The sequence below is a fragment of the Dunckerocampus dactyliophorus genome, chromosome 16, assembly GCF_027744805.1.
Source record: "Dunckerocampus dactyliophorus isolate RoL2022-P2 chromosome 16, RoL_Ddac_1.1, whole genome shotgun sequence".
NCBI classification, from domain to species: Eukaryota; Metazoa; Chordata; class Actinopteri; order Syngnathiformes; family Syngnathidae; genus Dunckerocampus; species Dunckerocampus dactyliophorus.
The window spans coordinates 20,996,038-21,015,173 of NC_072834.1; the positions used below are offsets into that span (position 1 = coordinate 20,996,038).

A 19,136-nucleotide genomic window follows, 5' to 3' on the forward strand; every position below is an offset into this window, starting at 1 on the left:
AGATTACACCACCCCCCCACAACCCCCCCACCCAGAGTCTGTGTGTGTGTGTGTGTGTGAGTGCGTGCGCATGCGTGCGTGTGTGTGTGTAAGGCATGTTAACCTGTGCAGTGAAAGGCCAAGTTGTGATCCTTCCCTTTGAGTGTTAATTTGTTTTTTCTTCCTGTCTTGTATTTTTACATGATTATTTGAATTTATTTTACAAATCTTTCACATTCATATAGTTTTTCATTATTTAAGTGCATATTCATGTTCTTTTTCCATGTACTTAAACTTTCTTCTTAAATCATCTTCCTTTATTACCATAATATTCTGACTTTATTCCCATAATACTTTGACTTTATTCCCATAATATTCTCACGTTATTCCCATAATACTTTGACTTTATTACCATAATATTGTGACTTTATTCCCATAATATTCTGACTTTATTTCCATCATATTGTTACTTTATTCCCATAATATTTTTTACTTTATCCCCATACTATTTTTACTTTATTCCAATAATATTATGACTTTATTCCCATAATACTTTGACTTTATTCCCATAATATTCTCACTTTATTCCCATAATATTTTTACTTTATTCCAATAATATTCTAATTTTATTCCCATAATATTCGGACTTTATTCCCATAATATTTTGACTTTATAATATTGTGACTTTATTCCCATAATATTCTGACTTTACTCCTGTAATATTTTGACTTTAGAATATTTTGACTTTATTACCATAATATTGTGACTTTATTCCCATAATATTTTGACTTTATTTCCATAATATTCTGACTTTATTCCCATAATATTTTTACTTTATTCCAATAATATTCTAATTTTATTCTAATTTTATATTTTTGGTTTATTCCCATAATATTCTGACTTTATTCCCATAATACTTTGAATTTATTACCATAATATTGTGACTTTATTGCCATAATATTCTGACTTCATTTCCATAATATTGTTACTTTATTCCCATAGTATTTTTTACTTTATTCCCATAATATTTTTTACTTTGTTCCAATAATATTCTCACATTATTCCCATAATACTTTGACTTTATTCCCATAATATTCTGACTTTATTCCCATAATATTTTTACTTTATTCCCATCATATTTTTACTTTATTCCAATAATATTCTGATTTTATCCCATAATATTTTTGCTTTATTCCCATAATATTCTGACTTTATTCCTATAATATTCTGACTTTATTCCCATAATAGTTTGACTTTATAATATTTTGACTTTATTCCTATAATACTTTGACTTTATTCCCATAATATTTTTACTTTATTCCCATAATATTTTTACTTTATTCCACTAATATTCTGATTTTATTCCCATAATATTTTTGCTTTATTCCCATAATATTCTGACTGTATTCCTATAATATTCTGACTTTATTCCCATAATAGTTTGACTTTATAATATTTTGACTTTATTCCTATAATACTTTGACTTTATTCTCATAATATTCTGACTTTATTCCCATAATATTTTTACTTTATTCCCATAATATTTTTACTTTATTCCACTAATATTCTGATTTTATTCCCATAATATTTTTGCTTTATTCCCATAATATTCTGACTGTATTCCTATAATATTCTGACGTTATTCCCATAATATTTTGACTTTATAATATTGTGACTTTATTTCCATAATATTCTGACTTTACTCCCATAATACTTTGAATTTAGTACCATAATATTCTCACGTTATTCCCATAATACTTTGACTTTATTTCCATAATATTGTGACTTTATTCCCATAATATTTTGACTTTATACCCATAATATTCTGAGTTTATAACCATGATATTTTGACTTTATAATATTGTGACTTTATTCCCATAATATTTTGACTTTATACCCATAATATTCTGAGTTTATAACCATGATATTTTGACTTTATAATATTGTGACTTTATTCCCATAATATTTTGACTTTATACCCATAATATTCTGAGTTTATAACCATAATATTTTGACTTTATAATATTGTGACTTTATTCCCATAATATTTTGACTTTATACCCATAATATTCTGAGTTTATAACCATGATATTTTGACTTTATAATATTGTGACTTTATTCCCATAATATTTTGACTTTATTCCCATAATATATCTATTTTTTTTTATTTGCGCCAACCTAATTTTCCAATTTTTGTTTGTTTCTTGTTATATTACCACTTTAAAAAAATAACATATTTTTCTTTAATATTTCATGCTACTAAAAATTTTCCCTCCTAATATTACGAGTTTATTCTCATAAAATTGCAGCTTTTTTTTCATTAGTTTTTTCATTAGACTTTATTCTCTTCGTGTTTTGACTTTATTCTGGTTCTTGCCATTTTTATTCTCATAATTATGACTTTATTCCCATCATATTTGGACTTTATGGACTTTCCGCTTCCTAATTTTCCAAAAACTACAACTTTATTTGTTGCTTTCATTCTTTCAGATTATATCCTGACTTTAAAAAAATGACGTCTTTCGTCTTTAACATTTCAACTTTATGCTACTAAAATGACATTTGTTTTTACTCATGTTAGGATTTTATTCTCGTAAAATAATGATTTTTGTCCCCGTTAGATTACAACGTTTTTTTGTCAATATTTTGTCATTATTCTTGTAAAATTGCAGTTGATTTTTTCATTTTTTATGTTTATTTTTTTTAAGCATGTGCCTGCCATATACAACACAATCATGGAAAGGGAAATCGTCTGTTCCAGGGTCAAACAGTCACCTGATATAGCGGACATATTTGAAGTTTTATCTGTATCATATGTATTCAAATGCAAAAAGAATAAATCCTACCCAATGATTATCTTATCTCCGGGGAGCTGTCAATCAAACTGTACCGATCTTTTATCACTTCCTGTTCTATGGTTATCACGACACTCCAGAGGCACATGTGCAGCGAATGATGCAAAAGTTCTTGGAGGCGTCTTTTTCGCTTCCTGAGCTGCCCTCAAAGCCCAAAAGAATCCCAAAGTTGAAGATGTTTCCCAGCTTTCTCTTCTGGTGTTTGTTGTTTTGGTCTGCCGAGCAGACCTCATGAATGTTTGATAAGCTGCTTGCTAGGAATTCAATGGAGGCTTTCAAACACGCCGGAGCTCGTTAGAAAGTTCTCTCGTTAATAAAAGATCAACTCTTACATCCGTCTTGCCAGAAAAGCTACAGTATTTCTTTCTACTTGAAATCCACCGGCAGCCCGCATGCACGCTTTTCACCTCATGTCCGCCAACGGACAACCTGAAGAATGTCACTTCCGGAAAAGGCACGACGGTGCAGGAGGGGGTTGAACATGAGGTGACACATTGCAGCACAGTTTCTTGGGTACAGTACATACACCACGTACTCTGGCATCCAGCGTTGCCAGATGGGAAGACGAAAATATGTAAATATCATGTAAATATGACATTATTTTCCCCCCAAAAATCATCCCTTCACCTTCTGATACACTACAACCACCACACCCTCACTCTCTATAGTATTTCTTATGATGCACTTTTATTGATAGTGCAACTATAACCAGTGTGTATGTGCGTGCGTGTGTGTACTTTTATTTATTTATTTATTTATTTTAGTTATTTATTTTTGGGTGGGGGGCATACAGGGGTTTGCTCCGTGGGGTCGGGTGCTGGGTGACACATCTCTGCCGCCCGTGCCTCCGCCGGGTGGGTGGAGGGTGTGCCTCCCTGGGCGGGGCGGCCCTGTGTCGTGGGTCGGGCCGGGCTCCGCTCCCTGGGGGTAGTGGGGGCGGGGGGCAGGGATTGTCGCTTCCGCCGCGGGCGGGCTTCTCTCCGGTTGTGGGGGAGTCTCTGGGCCTGCCGGTTTGTGGCCCCCGGTACTCGTCTGCCTTTGTGGGGTGTGATCTCTCGCTGGTCTCAGGGGTTGGCAGTCTTCCGGCCCGCCGGCGCCCTGTCCTTGGCTGGGATTACCTCTCTTCGGCCCCTTGCTGGTCTTCCCGGGGGGGAGGGCTCTCTGGGCTGGCTCTTGGGGCACTGATCTTTGTGCTGCCTGCCCCTGTGGGCCTGGTGGCCTTCTGGCGGCGGGGGCTCGGCCTGGCTATTTGGGGCGGGGCTCTCTGGGAGGTGGAGGGCGGCCCCTTTCCTTTCATGCATTCTCAGTGACAATTACACGCCCGCACATTCTTGCACCTTTATATATATGAAGTCTTCCCCACATACAGAGATACCTGTACATATGCACACTCACAGTACATACGTACTTCCCCACATTACTCACTGAGTTAACCAGGGTGTTATTATGTTGTTGGTTTTATTACAGCGACGGTGATATCAGCAGTATGATTATAGTTTGTTTTACAATGATGTGCATTACAGTAATTATTATTCTGTTCACTATCATGGATAATCATTTTCTTTACTACAATTATGTGTGACTGTTTCAATGCAGTATTGTCATTGTGATCACTATCATAGTTCATCATTCCATGACTGCTATTATGTGTGATTGTCATTGACAGCTTTGTCATTGTGGTTGTTGATATTGTTTTGTCCTTATGTCCTTGTTCGTCTTTATAGTTGTCACAGACATTTATTTGCTGATGTCGTTCTGTATGTTTCTGTTGTTCTGTTCTTGTTGTCACAATTGTTGTTGTTGCTGCTGTTGTCCTTGTCTCTTGTCTCTCTTTTTTTTGTCCCCCTCTCATCCTCGTCCCTCCATGACCACACACTGTGTATAGTACTGCTTATAATGCAGTTTTATTTACAGTACAACTACCACACAACTACCACACTTCTGCTTAGAATCTTCCTACTGGCATCTTCCTGTGTGGCGTCTTCCTACTGGCATCCTCCTACTGGTGTCTTCCTACTGGTGTCTTCCTACTGGCATCCTCCTGTTGGTGTCTTCCTACTGGTGTCTTCCTACTGGTGTCTTCCTACTGGCATCTTCCTGCTGGGATCTTCCTGCTTAGAGTCTTTCTACTGGCATCTTCCTACTGGTGTCTTCCTGCTTGGCATCTTCCTAATGGCATCTTCCTGCTGGCATCTTCCTGCTTCGAGTCTTCCTCCTGGCATATTCCTACTGGTGTCTTCCTATTTGGCATCTTCCTATTGGTGTCTTCCTGCTTGGCATCTTCCTATTGGTGTCTTCCTGCTTGCCGTCTTCCTACTTGGCATCTTCCTATTGGTGTCTTCCTGCTTGGCATCTTCCTACTGGCATCTTCCTGCGTGGCGTCTTCCTGCTTGGTGTCTTCCTACTGGCACCTTCCTGCGTGGTGTCTTCCTGCTTGTTGTCTTCCTGCTCAGAGTCTTCCTACTGGCACCTTCCTGCATGGCGTCTTCCTGCTTGGCATCTTCCTACTGTTGTCTTCCTACTTAGCATCTTCCTGCTCTTACTGATTGCCGTCTTCTTACTAGGGTCTTCCTGCATGGCCTCTTCCTGCTTGGCATCTTCCTGCTGGCGTCTTCCTGCGTGGTCTCCTGATGATGGCGTCTTCCTGTGTGGCGTCTTCCTGTTGGCATCTTCTTGCGAGGTGTCTTCCTGCTGGTGTCTTCCTGCGTGTCGTCTTCCTGTTGGCGTCTTCCTGCTTGGTGTTTTCCTGCGTGGTGTCTTCCTGTGTGGCGTCTTCCTGCATGGCATTTTCCTGCTTGGCATCTTCCTGCTGTCATCTTCCTGCTTGTCGTCTTCCTACTGGCATCTTCCTGCGTGGCGTCTTCCTGCTTGTTGTCTTCCTGCTTAGAGTCTTCCTACTGGCATCTTCCTGGGTGGCATCTTCCTGCTTGGCGTCTTCCTACTTGCGTCTTCCTGCTCTTACTGATTGCCGTCTTCCTACTAGGGTCTTCCTGTGTGGCCTCTTCCTGCTTGACGTCTTCCTGCTGGCGTCTTCCTGCGTGGTCTCCTGCTGCTGGCGTCTACCTGCGTGGCGTCTTCCTGTTGACATCTTCTTGTGAGGTGTCTTCCTGCGTGTCGTCTTCCTGTTGGCGTCTTCCTGCTTGGTGTTTTCCTACTGGTATCTTCCTGCGTGGCGTCTTCCTGCTTGTTGTCTTCCTGCTTAGAGTCTTCCTACTGGCATCTTCCTGTGTGGCATCTTCCTACTGGTGTCTTCCTGCTTTGCGTCTTCCTACTTGCGTCTTCCTGCTCTTAATGATTGCCGTCTTCCTACTAGGGTCTTTCTGCGCGGCCTCTTCCTGCTTGGCGTCTTCCTGCTGGCGTCTTTCTGCGTGGTCTCCTGCTGCTGGAGTCTTCCTGCTTGGTGATTTCCTGCGTGGTGTCTACCTGCGTGGCATTTTCCTGCTTGGCATCTTCCTGCTGGCGTCTTCCTGCATGTCGTCTTCCTGTTGGCGTCTTCCTGCTTGGTGTTTTCCTGCGTGGTGTCTTCCTGCATGGCATTTTCCTGCTTGGCATCTTCCTGCTAGTGTCTTCCTGCTCTTCCTGCTGGTGTCTTCCTGCATGCCGTAACGCATGACCACACACTGTGTATAGTACTGCTTTTAATGCAGTTTTATTTACAGTACAACTACCACACACCCTGGCTCTGTATAGTAATGCTTTTAATGCAGTTTTATTCCCAGTACAACTACCACGCACCTTTACTCTGTCTAGTACTGCTTGTAATGCAGTTTTATTTACAGTAAAACAACCACGCTCCCTTACTGTATAGTACTGCTTGGAATGCAGTTTTACCTTGAAATCAACTAACAGCAGTTCTGTACTGGCAAAAAAAAGAAAAAACGCAGCACAGCGCCCCCACCTGGATGTAAAGAGGAACACGAGGCAAATGAGGGACAATTTTTGATTTGTTGAGGTTCCATTCAATATTCTATTGTTCCATTGCTTTCTATGTAGTACTTTCTATTGCTTTCCAAAGCAGTAAAAAGCACAAGTGGTTGCAGTTAAGAGCAGTTTGCTTGGATGTGGTTGAACTCTAATGAGTTCATGACTTTTAGTAGTCATATAAATACATATCACACATCCATAAAGCATCTTTTTCAAACACAACATGTTCAAGGAAGATAAAAAGGAAAGGAGTGTGCATCGTTTCATTTGTGTTTGTTTTTCTGGCGCTGGCTGTGTTTTTAACATGCCAGCTCCCAAAAATGAGCTTTGAATATGAATTATTATCAACAAGTTTGGCAATGAAACACAACACAAGTTGTTCAAACGATTTTCTTTCTCTCTGTTTAATGCGGGACGCTTTATTAACTGCTAGGGGTGTCACGAGATCTTGCGAGATTAAAACGTGGCGAGATTTCTCATTCGGAAAAAAAACGTCCCGTGGGCTCTAGGAAGAGAGTTCACTCTGTGCATTGCTCTCAGCACCTCGGCGTGTATCATCTCGTCTCGTGAACACCCCTATCAGGTACACATGAATACATAACACTTAATAACGCTCACTTTTGATTGCCGCTGTCTGAGATGTATGATTTTTGACAAATAAATGTGGCACTTTTTCTCCAATTTCCGTTGCATATTTTGTCTTATTTTGCACAAAGTGTGTTTATTGGTGACACGCGTGCAGTAAAAGATGCATAAATAACAGATAAACGGAGCAGGTAAAGTGCAGGGAATCATGACGAGATCAAAAATAAAAGGTCTCTTGGCGGCGTGAAAATGAGCTCACATCTTTCTTTTTCTTGTCTATATTTAATCAAGGCGCGTAAACAACACAAGTCATTTATAATTTACATTTGCATACATTGACACCGCTCCTTTTTAATCTTGCTATTAATATGCATCCACCATGTTTGTATAAATATGCAGCGTTATGCTAATGTCTGTTTGTATTTCATTGAGCTCTCCCAGATGCAGATGGGCGTCGACCGGCGATGAAGTCCAACATGAAGTCGCAGCTCGCGCGTATGAATATTTTCCGAGCAAGAAGTGGAAGATAATCAGCATTAAAAATGCATGAAAAAAGTATGTTTTTTTGGTAGGACATGACAACTTTGAAGTGTGTTCTTGTTTCCCTCCTCCTCATCAAGCCAACACTTCTCTTTCACACGCTGACAAAATGTGATGGAAGAAGAAGCAACATCATACATGCTGGTGACGCCACGCCCTCTGTTTGACACACGCCATGGCGTCTTCCTGCTGGCGGCTTACTATTCTTGTTACGTGGCGTCTTCCTGCTGGCAGCTTCCCCCTCTTCTTGTGTGGCATTTTCCTGCTGGCGTCTTCCTACTAGGGTCTTCCTGTTTGGCATCTTCCTGCTTGGCATTTTCCTGCTAGGCGTCCTCCTGCTGGTGTCTTCATGCTGGTGTCTTCCTTCTTGGCGTTTTCCTGCTTGGTGTCTTCCTGCGTGGTGTCTTCTTGCTGGTGTCTTCCTGTGTGGCGTCTTCCTGTTGGCGTCTTCCTGCTCTTAATGATTGGCGTCTTCCTGCTTGTGTTTTCCTGCTTGGTGTTTTCCTGCTTGGCATCTTCCTACTGGTGTCTTCCTGCTTGGTGTCTTCCTACTGGCGCCTTCCTGCTCTTAATGATTGGCGTCTTCCTGCTTGTGTTTTCCTGCTTGGTGTCGTCCTGCTTGGCACCTTCCTGCTGGCATCTTCCTGCTCTTCCTGCTTGGCATCTTTCTGCTTGGCATCTTCCTGATTGCGTCTTCCTGCTCGTCCTGCTGGCCATCTTTCTGCTTGGCATCTTCCTGATGGCGTCTTCCTACTGGAATCTTCCTGAGTGGCATCTTCCTGCTGGCGTCTTCCTGCGTGGCGTTTTCCTGCGTGGCGTCTTCCTGCTTGGTGTCTTTCTACTGGTGTCTACCTGCTCGGTGTCTTCCTACTGGTGTCTTCCTGCTCTTACTGATTGGCATCTTCCTACTAGGGTTTTCCTGCGTGGCATCTTCCTGCTTGGCATTTTCCTGCTTGGTGTCTTCCTGCTGACGTCTTCCTGCGTGGTGTCCTGCTGCTGGCGTCTTTGAGTCTTTGCTACACATCTTAAAATGCAGCTCTACTAAATATCAGTCAGCTACAGATGTGGGAGCTGTACATTTTCTTCAGTGATTAGGCTAAGATAGCATGACTGTGGACATGTTAGCACTGTAGCTCACATAGCTATGTATATTACTATGACATCATCATTAAAACGTACTTTTTGTATGCCGTAATCCCTCATTTATGGCGGTTAATTGACTCCAGATCAAAGCGCTGGACAACACTCGTCCGTATGTGCGTGATAGACAGAATGCTAAGCCACCGATGTGCTACCTGGAAGTCATGCCAGAGCTCCATCAGACAAAGTACTCTCACATTCAAAGTCTCCTGAAAGAAGGCGTCTCATCCTCTGGAAGTTTCACGAGTGAAACGAGTGTTCTCTTGTAAAAGTAAGTCAAATATCTTTTGGTCTAATAAAAGGTAAGTTTATGGTTCCTTTTTTCAGATCATATAGCCAATAGGCCCCCGCCTTTTATTTTTAATAATTACCTATTTTTTGGGACTGCCAGGCAGGTGACCTTGGAATTGCCCTAAATTTCCCTCTTTATACAGCATACCTGGCCATGGAACAATTTACAGCTAATACATGTGATCGGTATCAGATGATTTCACTCATGGATGATCGGCAGCCTAAAACCCTGATCGGAGCATCCTTAGTAGTGATGTTTTGTGGCTGGATTCCAGATGCAGAGGCAGGAACAAAATGTAAATGTATTCAGTACAAAAGGGTCCAACAAAAGACGACGGTGGCAGAAGTGCACACCATGAGGGAGAGTCACTACAATAGGGACCGTTCAAATGAGGAGCTGGAGGGTAGGGTCCACCAGGCGTACCTTTGGTGCAAGCAAGTCTAAAGTCCAACTGAAAGATAGCAAAAGGACTGCGCAGCAACAGACAGCACGGGGAGCATCCTAAAACTCGTGAGGCGTTCTGTGGGAGACGAGGAGGAATTTACCAGTGTCTCCCAGCTGTGGTGAAGCAGCTTAAGAGAGTTCTGGTCCTGGTGCAGGCTTTCTGGCTGGAGGGTCTGAAAAACCCATGAAGAGCAGAGGCCAAAATAATAAGTACTGCAACACAAACACGACTTGGCGCCTAACCGTTGGGCCTGACACTACAGTTAACGTTTCCACCACCTCTTGGAGCAAGTCAGGGGGAATTCTCAACTAATTTCTGGAGCCTCTTGGATCTTCCTTGTGAATTTCTGTTAATAAGTGATCATTGTGCCCAAAGTAATGTCTTCTAGTCTCCACACTGTCAGTGCCTCTTTTTTTCAAGTTCATTCCCTCCTTCCTGCACTTTGCACATTTTCTTTCTGCAGCTGCAAGATAATGTAGACTTACCTTTCTTTTTCATAATGAGAGCTTCTTCTCTGGCTTCTTCTCTTGTTAGCTAGGAGTGATGCCTGAAGCCGCGTGGTGTCAGACGAGATACAGCGGGACCAGATAATGTCAGGACTGCTTCACAGATGTGGGAGGTGGTGATGACAATGCATACCCATGCGGGAACAATGCGTGTCGCACGTACTATTGCCGTGCAGTAAACAGTCCTCGACTAGGTGTAAATAAGTCCTGCGAGAGCGTGGTTATTTCGTGCCCATTTTCAGACAGAACAGAATGCACAAAATGTGCAAACTAGTCTTCACACTTTTCGGGCATGCCATAAATAAATGACATGCAGTGCCTCAGCAAATTGCGGGACAAACAACATAATATTAGTGGGGATAAATAATAATGTTGGTAATATTGATGGTAATAAATAATAATATTGATAATATTGGTGGTGATGAATAATAATGTTGGTAATATTGATGGTGGTGAATAATAATAATGTTGGTAATATTGATGGTGATAAATAATAATATTGCTAATATTGGTGGTGATGAATAATAATGTTGGTAATATTGATGGTGATGAATAATAATAATGTTGGTAATACTGATGGTGATAAATAATAATATTGATAATTAGGGTGGTTATGAATTATAATGATGGTAAAATTGATGGTGATAAATAATAATATTGATAATATTGGTGGTGATGAATAATAATGTTGGTAATATTGATAGTGGTGAATAATAATAATGTTGGTAATGCAGTAATACTGATAATATTGGTAGTGATAAATAATAATGTTGGTAATATTGATGGTGATAAATAATAATATTGATAATTAGGGTGGTTAGGAATAATAATTATAGTAAAATTGATGGTGATAAATAATAATATTGATAATAATGGTAGTGATAAATAATAATGTTGGTAATATTGATGGTGATAAATAATAATATAGATAATTAGGGTGGTTATGAATAATAATGATGGTAAAATTGATGGTGGTGAATAATAATATTGATAATATTGGTGGTGATGTCTCTTTAAGAGGTTGCAAACAATCACACCCCCTTCACCCCTCCCCTCCACACACGAGTCATCGGACCTGTCAATCACCGTGGCGGCGGTCTTTGATGTGGGGGCTGGCGGTGTTGTCCTGCTCTGTCTTTCAGAGGACATCGTCGTCACCATCATCATCATCATCAGTAGTCCTCCTCCACGCGCACTACTTTGTCTTCTTCCGGTGAGGACAAAAGCGGACATTAGTGTAGTTCTACTTAGTTGCTGGAGTTGCTTGCTGTCTTCGTGGACATGCCTCAACATGGGGGGGACGACCTGGGCGCCACCGACGAGATGATCGCCTTCAAAGACGAAGGCGAGCAGGAGGAGAAGATCCAGGAGAGCGCCTTCACCGAGAGAGACCTGGCCGACCTCAAGTCTTCTCTGGTCAACGAGTCCGAGATCCACCAGAACCCTGCTGGCGCCTCGGTGGGTTTCTTCTTCTTCTCCGTCTTCTTCTTCTACTTCTTCTTCTTCTTCAGTCTGTGGTGTTTTTGTGAGCATCAAACTAAAAGTGCTCCTTTGAACACTTTAAACAACATCCTCTCGGTTCCTCAGGCGCTCCGGCGAGGACAGCCCGCCGAGCAGAGGAACTTCAACAAACAACTCGACGGCGGTAAGAAGACACTAACCCAACATTCAAGAAGTATCACACGCTACTTCACTGTCACTCGGAACACAACAAAGTACTACAAAGTATTTGCTTCAAAGACTTCCTCGTGCCCGCTGCAAAAAATGTCCATCGTGTGCTGTGTGTTGTCTTTCTTTTTCTTCGCCCCCCCTCAAACTCTTGCACATGATTGCGTGTAAAGTCAGTGGAAATGTCGCTAAATCCGTACTTTTCATTCAGCAACATTATCCATTCATAAAGTGGCGATGGGAGGAGACAATCAATGCCATACGTGCAGGAATCCTCTTCTAGCAATGTTATACACAAATATTTATATATATAATGTATGTATAGTCACATAGCATTGGCCCTCTACCTTAATATGTACCTACGTTTTATGGAATGATTCATGACATTTGCCACTGAAGAGCTCTTGTGTCTGAGCTGCTTTCCTAACGTATGAATCGTATTTTATTTACTGACTAGGATGTTGATGATGAATAACATCGCAGGATAGCCCTCTTGGCCTTGCAGCTTCAAGCTAAACGTATATTTGATTCAGTTTTGAGAGATGATCCTTTGCGCACATGTTGGCCAAAGGAAGCAAAACTGGGAAAATGGTGACATGGTATTATTGTACATTTGAATGTCTTGCCTATTATTTCCACTGTTGGCTTGATTTCCTACATTTACGTATTTGCTTTTCTTTTGTACCGTGGCTTTATTGATGATGATGATGACTATGGCACAGTACGAGGTTAAAACGTGGATTTTAATTGTAAAGTCTTAAGTTTAGAGGAGGCAAACGTGGGAAATGTATTATGTATTCTATTGTAAAGTATTACATTACAGATTAGAATTTAAAGTGCATGTATTGTCATTGTTGTAATAAGCCTCTTTTAATGTAGCATAAATAAGTTAGTAAGTGAATAATAAGTCATATAAAAATTTAAATAAACATAAAAAAAAAGAAATAAGTGAAAAAGTTTCTCCGTTAGTTTATAAAACATTGATTGTCGATGCTTTCATTTCCTTCTTACACTTGCCAACCGCTTCAAAATCCACTTTTCAAAGTCTGTGTGCATTTTTTCTGTGTGTCGTTGCCCGTCAGCAAGAATATGAATAGATATTTTTTCATCTCCAAGAGAAATTCACACGCACTGCTATTTAAACTACCAAGTGGTAGCAAAGTTTGTCATATTTTCTGTGTCGTAGTGAAAGAGGCGAGTGGTAGCAAACAATCAAGCAAACGCTCTGCAGGGTCTTTGTTTCCAAGTCGGTGGTGGCGGAGAAATTAACACGTAGGCTTGAGGAGGCGGCGGCGGCGGCATGGGGCCGGCCAGGCGATGCTTGTAACGCTTTGGTCTGGCGAGTATTGTCATCGAGGATCTAACATGCCATGACTAAAAACACTTGGAAACACTCTTTCCACTCGCATGTCCTCATATCACGATACAGCAGTGGTGTCCAAAGGGCGGCCTGGGGGCCATTTCCGGCCTGGATCTGATTTTTTTCTTGGCCCACAGCACACTGTAAAAATATAATTTAACAAGAAAAAAAAAAAAATAATAAAAACCAAAAGAAAACTCAACAAAATGGGAAAAACTGCTGCAATTTTATGGGAATAAAGTCAAAATATTAAGAGAAAAAAAAGACAATATTCCAATGGGAAAAAAGTCAACAGTTTTATGAGAATAAATTTGGAATATTATGTGGATAAACTGTTTCATTTTAAAAATATGATTTAAAATGAAAACTAAAAAATAACTAAATGAAAAAATCATTTTTTGAGAAAAAAGTCAAAATATTAAGAAAAAAAGTTGTAATTTAATATGAAAAGGTTGTATTTATACAAGAATGAACCTGGAATATTATGAGGAAAAATAATGTCATGTTAGCGTCATAAAGTTGAAATATTAAAGAAAAAATATTTTCAAAAGTTGCAATATTATGAAAAACAAACAAAATAACAAAGTTGTCATTTTTGGAAAATGACGTTGCAGAAAAGGTTACCATATTATGGGAATAAAGACCTAATATTATGGGAATTAATTCATAATTAGGAGAAGAACATTTTTGCTTGTTGAAATAGTCGGAAAAAATTAAAAAAAAGAAAACCCAACATAAATGGAAAAACCAGCTGCAATTTTATGAGAATAACTTTGTAACATTTTAGCAGCATAAAGTTGAAATATCAAAGAAAAAAGTTTAAAGTTGTAACATTATGAGAAAAAAACTAAACAATGAATCATGTTGTCATTTTTTGAAAATCACGTTTTGGAAAAAAGTTCTAATGCTATGAGAATAAAGCCAAAATATTATCGGAGTAAAGTCAGAATTTACGAGAAGAAAATTTACCACAAGAAACTTGAAATAGTTGGAAATAAAAAAAAAAAAAACAACAACAACAGAAATGGGGAAAAAACAGCTGAAATTTTATGGGAATAAAGTTAAATATCAAGAAAAAAAGCTGTATTCCAATGAGAAAAAATGAATAAACTTGTAACATGATGAGGAAAAACAATGTCATTATGCATGACATTGTAATAATAAAGACAAAATATGTTCATTTTTAAAAGTTGTAGCACTATGAGTGATAAATGTTACAATTTTTGGAAAACTAGGCTGGTGAAAACAAAATGGAAATAAAGTCATGAGTGAAGCTGATATCAAGATCAAGAAACAACTTTTTCACCAATACGACAAAGCTGAGATGCACTTTTTTCTTGAAATATATACCACTTCTGAGCATATCTTTACAAAATATCAAAGTGGAAAAGTTGCATGCTTTCATTTTTCCTTTGCACACCCCTGCAATACATACGCAATATATACAGTAGATGGCATATCTGCTATAATGGAAGCGTAAGTTATTATTGCAATGGGTATACAGTATATACTGGAGATGGGATATCTGCTAATGGAAGTTAACAGAAGGGATACACCCTGTCATTGTGACACACACACACACACACACACACACACACACACACACATCTATCCACCCAAATAACGCACCCGTGGTAAATCATAACTACTGAGGTTGGTGAAAAGATGGTGTAGTTACTTATGTGGATATTTCCTGTCTTTTCTGCCAGTGCGTCTGGGAAGAGTCAGTCCAGACCACAGTAAAGGACGTATGAAGTTGAATGTGTTTGTTGTTGACTTCCATGTTGTCACTGCAGGATGTTGTCAGCTTTGTTTATGTTTTGTTTTGGGTGTGCACACGGATGCTCGTGGAGGGGAAAGGCCACGTGGTGTAACTCTTGCACTCTTGAAGTGCACAGAAAGGAGGACATTTTTGCACCCGGACTGTGTTGCCTGTGCTGTTGTTTTTCTGACAAACACACAAGAGTATGACCTCTCTTGAAATTTCTCACACAGCCTCTACAAAACACCTGCCGTAACATCCAGGGCAGGGGTGTCCAAAGGTTTTCCCATCGAGGGCCGAATAGTGAAAAATAAAAGGATGCAACTTTGCCACTTTGATATTTTGTAGATATGCTAAGAAGTGATATATATTTCAAGAAAAAAGCGCATCTCAGCTTTGTCGTATAGATGAAAAAGACGATTATCAATATCAACTTCCTTTTTTCCCCACTTTTTCTGTTTTGTTATTTGCCAAACATTTCAACTTAAAGGAAAAGAGCACTTATTTGGGGAATTTCCCCATTTTGCCCATCATCCACAAGCCTTAGTTGAGACACGAACACATGTCTTTCTCTTTTCTGTGCGTTCGAAAGATATAAAAAGAGAAAGCTAAGAATGCATGTAATGGGACACACCTATTCTGCCTAGAAAGGCTGCTATTAAAACACCTCCAAAAACCTCCAACAAGGTTTTATGGTTTTATATCCATGCAGTGAGCATGTAGTAACACGTACATTCATGATAACATGTCATACTTACAGTGTTTTGCTCATTTCAAGCATTAGTGGAACTTCCTACCTGGGTGCATTGTTTTCACACATCAGCATAGGAAGGAATGCAGCAAAAACACAGCAGCAGCAGTGGCAGCTCCAATATGTAGCGTTACCTTTCGCTGGTGGCCTGAGGCATTGTGAGCGAGTGTATGGAGAAGGTAGTTGCTAGCCGGCTCGTAGCTAGCCGATGTGGTGTGGCGAAGTGTTACAACGCCAGCCTGATTCGCATTGTCAGCAGTAAGTCGAGCCTGTTTCCGGTGAACGTTCGCCTCCGCCAAGGCTGCCTTTTGTCACTGATTCTGTTCTGCATGTAAAACTAAAATTATTGTCTATAAAACCTTTTGTGTTAAAATGTTTACGTGTCTGGAACGGATGACTTGGATTTATATTCTTTTTTATAGGAAAACTTGCCTTGGTTAGAGTCTGTTTTGGTTTGAGTCAGACCTTCTGGAACCGATTAATGATGCTAACCAAGGCACTACTATACTTATTTTGTTTGGTTTGGTTCTCGTAATATTAGAAATTTTAAAAAATAACACATTTTTTCTTTAATATTTCATGCTAATAAAAAATCCTCATCATATTACAAGTTTATTCTTGTAAAATTGAAGTTTTTTTTCCTCATTGGAATATGACTTTTTTTCTTTTAATATTTGGACTTTTTTCCATTTCAATTTAAAATTTTCCAACAATTTCAACTTTCGTCTTGTAAATGTTCTTCTTGTATTTATGACTTTATTGCCATAACATTTTGACTTGATACTTGTAACATTTGAACTTTTTCCGCAACATAGTTTTCCAAAAATTACAACTTTATTATTATTTTTTTCATACTATTATGACATTAAAAAAATAACTTTTTTCTTTAATATTTCAACTTTATGCTTCTAAAATGGCGTTATTGTTCCTCATAATATTACATTATTAATTAAAATTAGAAAAAAAATATTCTTTAAAAATTACTACAGATTTTTCCATTTTTGCTGGTTTTTTTGGTTTGTTTCATTGTTCAATTCTATTTTTAGAATGTGCCATGGGCCAATCAAAAACAGCTGTGGGCCACAAATGGCCCCTGGGCCACAGTTTGGACACTCCTGCTTTAGGGTGCTTGGCCGCATCACTGAGAGCTTTGATGCACACCTGACAAGCACGTGTGTGTAACGTTTGAGCAAGATTGGCTGACAAACATGGCCACCATCAAGCAAAAAGGGGCGGGACCAGGTGACAGTTCTGCAAAAGTCATTGAGCATTTGAATAATGTCGATAAAACGTTGAACATGTATGCTAGCATGTCTTCCAAAGCATCATGTGACCAACTGGACGTGTCAAGGTGCTGATGTTGTCATCGTTCGGTGTGTGTTCCGCAGCATCAAAGCAGCAAGATGGCGGCGTGTACAAGACGCCGAGCTATCCCGGCTACCCCTTCCTGATGCTGCCGGACCCCTACCTCCCTAACGGCTCTGTTTCGCCCACAGTAAGTCCACTTCCTGTTCCTAGCCTTGTTGTTCACCTGCTTCCCTTACTGTGTTATTTTATTTTTGCATACGTGTGCTTTCAGTCGCGAATGATTCCGTGCTACGTTTGCTAAAAGTTGGAGGATAATGGAAGCCAGTAGGGACAAGGAAACTATGGTTGAATGAATAATGGTTTGTCAGTGTCATGCACTTTGTAGGCAATTATTATTAGGGCACAGCGGGACCCCGCTGCTTGTTGAGAAGAAAATCTCCAAAAAGGTCCAAGAAGGGCAGAAAAATTCACTCGATTTGTCGCTGGTTGCTTTTTTGAAAAGTGAATCGAGGGGCCTGAATACTCGTTAAATATACCAACAAACTGATCCCTCCCGCTACGTCTTCTTCTTCTCCAGCATCCTCATCTCATTTATAAAGGTTTGCACAAAAAAAGCTGTCAGCCGGGTGAAATGTGTGTAAGCATCTTTCACGGCAAATGTTGGTATTAATATAAAAATTCTACAGTATGCAAAGAAGAGTGCATATATAATAAGTTGTATAGTATAAAAATCATTTCACATTTATTTTTCAGGGTGTTGGCAGCACATACACTACCAATCAGAAGTATGGAGACGCCTTCTCACACAAAAACATGGTCAAGTGTCTCCATACTTTTGACTGGGAGTGTATATTTCACAATATATAAGCCAGGGGTGTCCAAAGTGCGGCCCAGGTGCCATTTTCTTGGCCATTGTAAAAATATAATTTAACATGAAAAAAAATCACCAAAAATGAAAAAAAAAACTGCAGTAATTTGACATGTATAAAGTAAAAATATTAAGAGAAAAAAGTTATAATCTAATGACAGAAAGTCACAATTTTACAATAACAACATCGGAATGCTATGAGGAAAAATAACATCTTTTTAGTAGCATGACGTTGAAATATTAGCGAAAGATGTTTTAAGTAATATCATTAAAAAGGAACAAAACAATGGATAAAGTTGTAATTTTTGGAAAATTAGTTTGCGGAAAAAATAAAAAAATTTATAATGCTACGTGGGTAGTGTCAAACTATTATAAGAACAAATTCAGAATTACAGGAAAAAAATTTACAAGAAGGAACTTGAAATAGTTGAGGAAAAAAACAGCTGTAATTGTACAAAAATAAAGTCAAAATACTACGCGAAAAAAGTTGCATTCTCATAAGAAAAAAAGTCTGTTTTACAAGAATAAACTTGTAATATTATGAAGAAAATAATGTCATTTTAGTAGCATAGTGTTGAAATATTAAAGAAAAAAATATATTTGTGTAATATATAAGTGGTAATATTGTGACAAACAAAACAAAACAAAATAAAGTTGTCACTTTGGGAAATTAGGTTGAGAAATAAGTTATTCCTAAATTTAAACATGGAACCTACCAAAAGAAAGATTACACTCCTGTCTTTCATCAGAAAATAAAGTTTGTTTCTACCTTTTTCCCTTCTTTAGTAATCAGCAGTAGAACATAGGCAAGTTTCAGGAAAATATCAGTTCCCCCCTAAAAAAGGGAGAAGATAGATACTTTATTGATCTCCAAGAGAAATTCACATTTCCAGCAGCTCTGCAAAAATGTCATCATGAACTTAATCACTTAAATCACAAAATAAAATAAAACAACCAAGGCAAGACATGACAGACAAGAAAAATAAGAAATAGAATATGAATAGATCAATAAATAAACCAATTGAATAATAATAATACAACATAATAGTAATACATCATAATTGAATACTGTAAGCCCAGTCCAGTGTATGTTTTTACCGCTCCCCCTCTGTTGTGTTGAAAAGCCGCATGGCGTGGAGGAGGAATGATCTGT

At 39.1% G+C, this 19,136-nt stretch overlaps 1 protein-coding gene across 13 annotated transcripts in view; it reads left to right on the top strand.

The window, feature by feature from the left end:
- Positions 1 to 11,363: 11,363 nt before the first annotated feature.
- Positions 11,364 to 19,136, top strand: part of tcf7 (transcription factor 7) — a 63,701-nt gene continuing 55,928 nt past the window's right edge. For all 13 annotated transcript variants that reach the window (XM_054754646.1, XM_054754648.1, XM_054754647.1 and 10 more), the window contains exons 1-3: positions 11,364 to 11,724; positions 11,854 to 11,911; positions 17,196 to 17,302. In XM_054754646.1, coding sequence (XP_054610621.1) covers positions 11,548 to 11,724; positions 11,854 to 11,911; positions 17,196 to 17,302 — 342 coding nt within the window. In that variant the 5' untranslated portion in view covers positions 11,364 to 11,547. The remainder of the gene's footprint in view (positions 11,725 to 11,853; positions 11,912 to 17,195; positions 17,303 to 19,136) is intronic.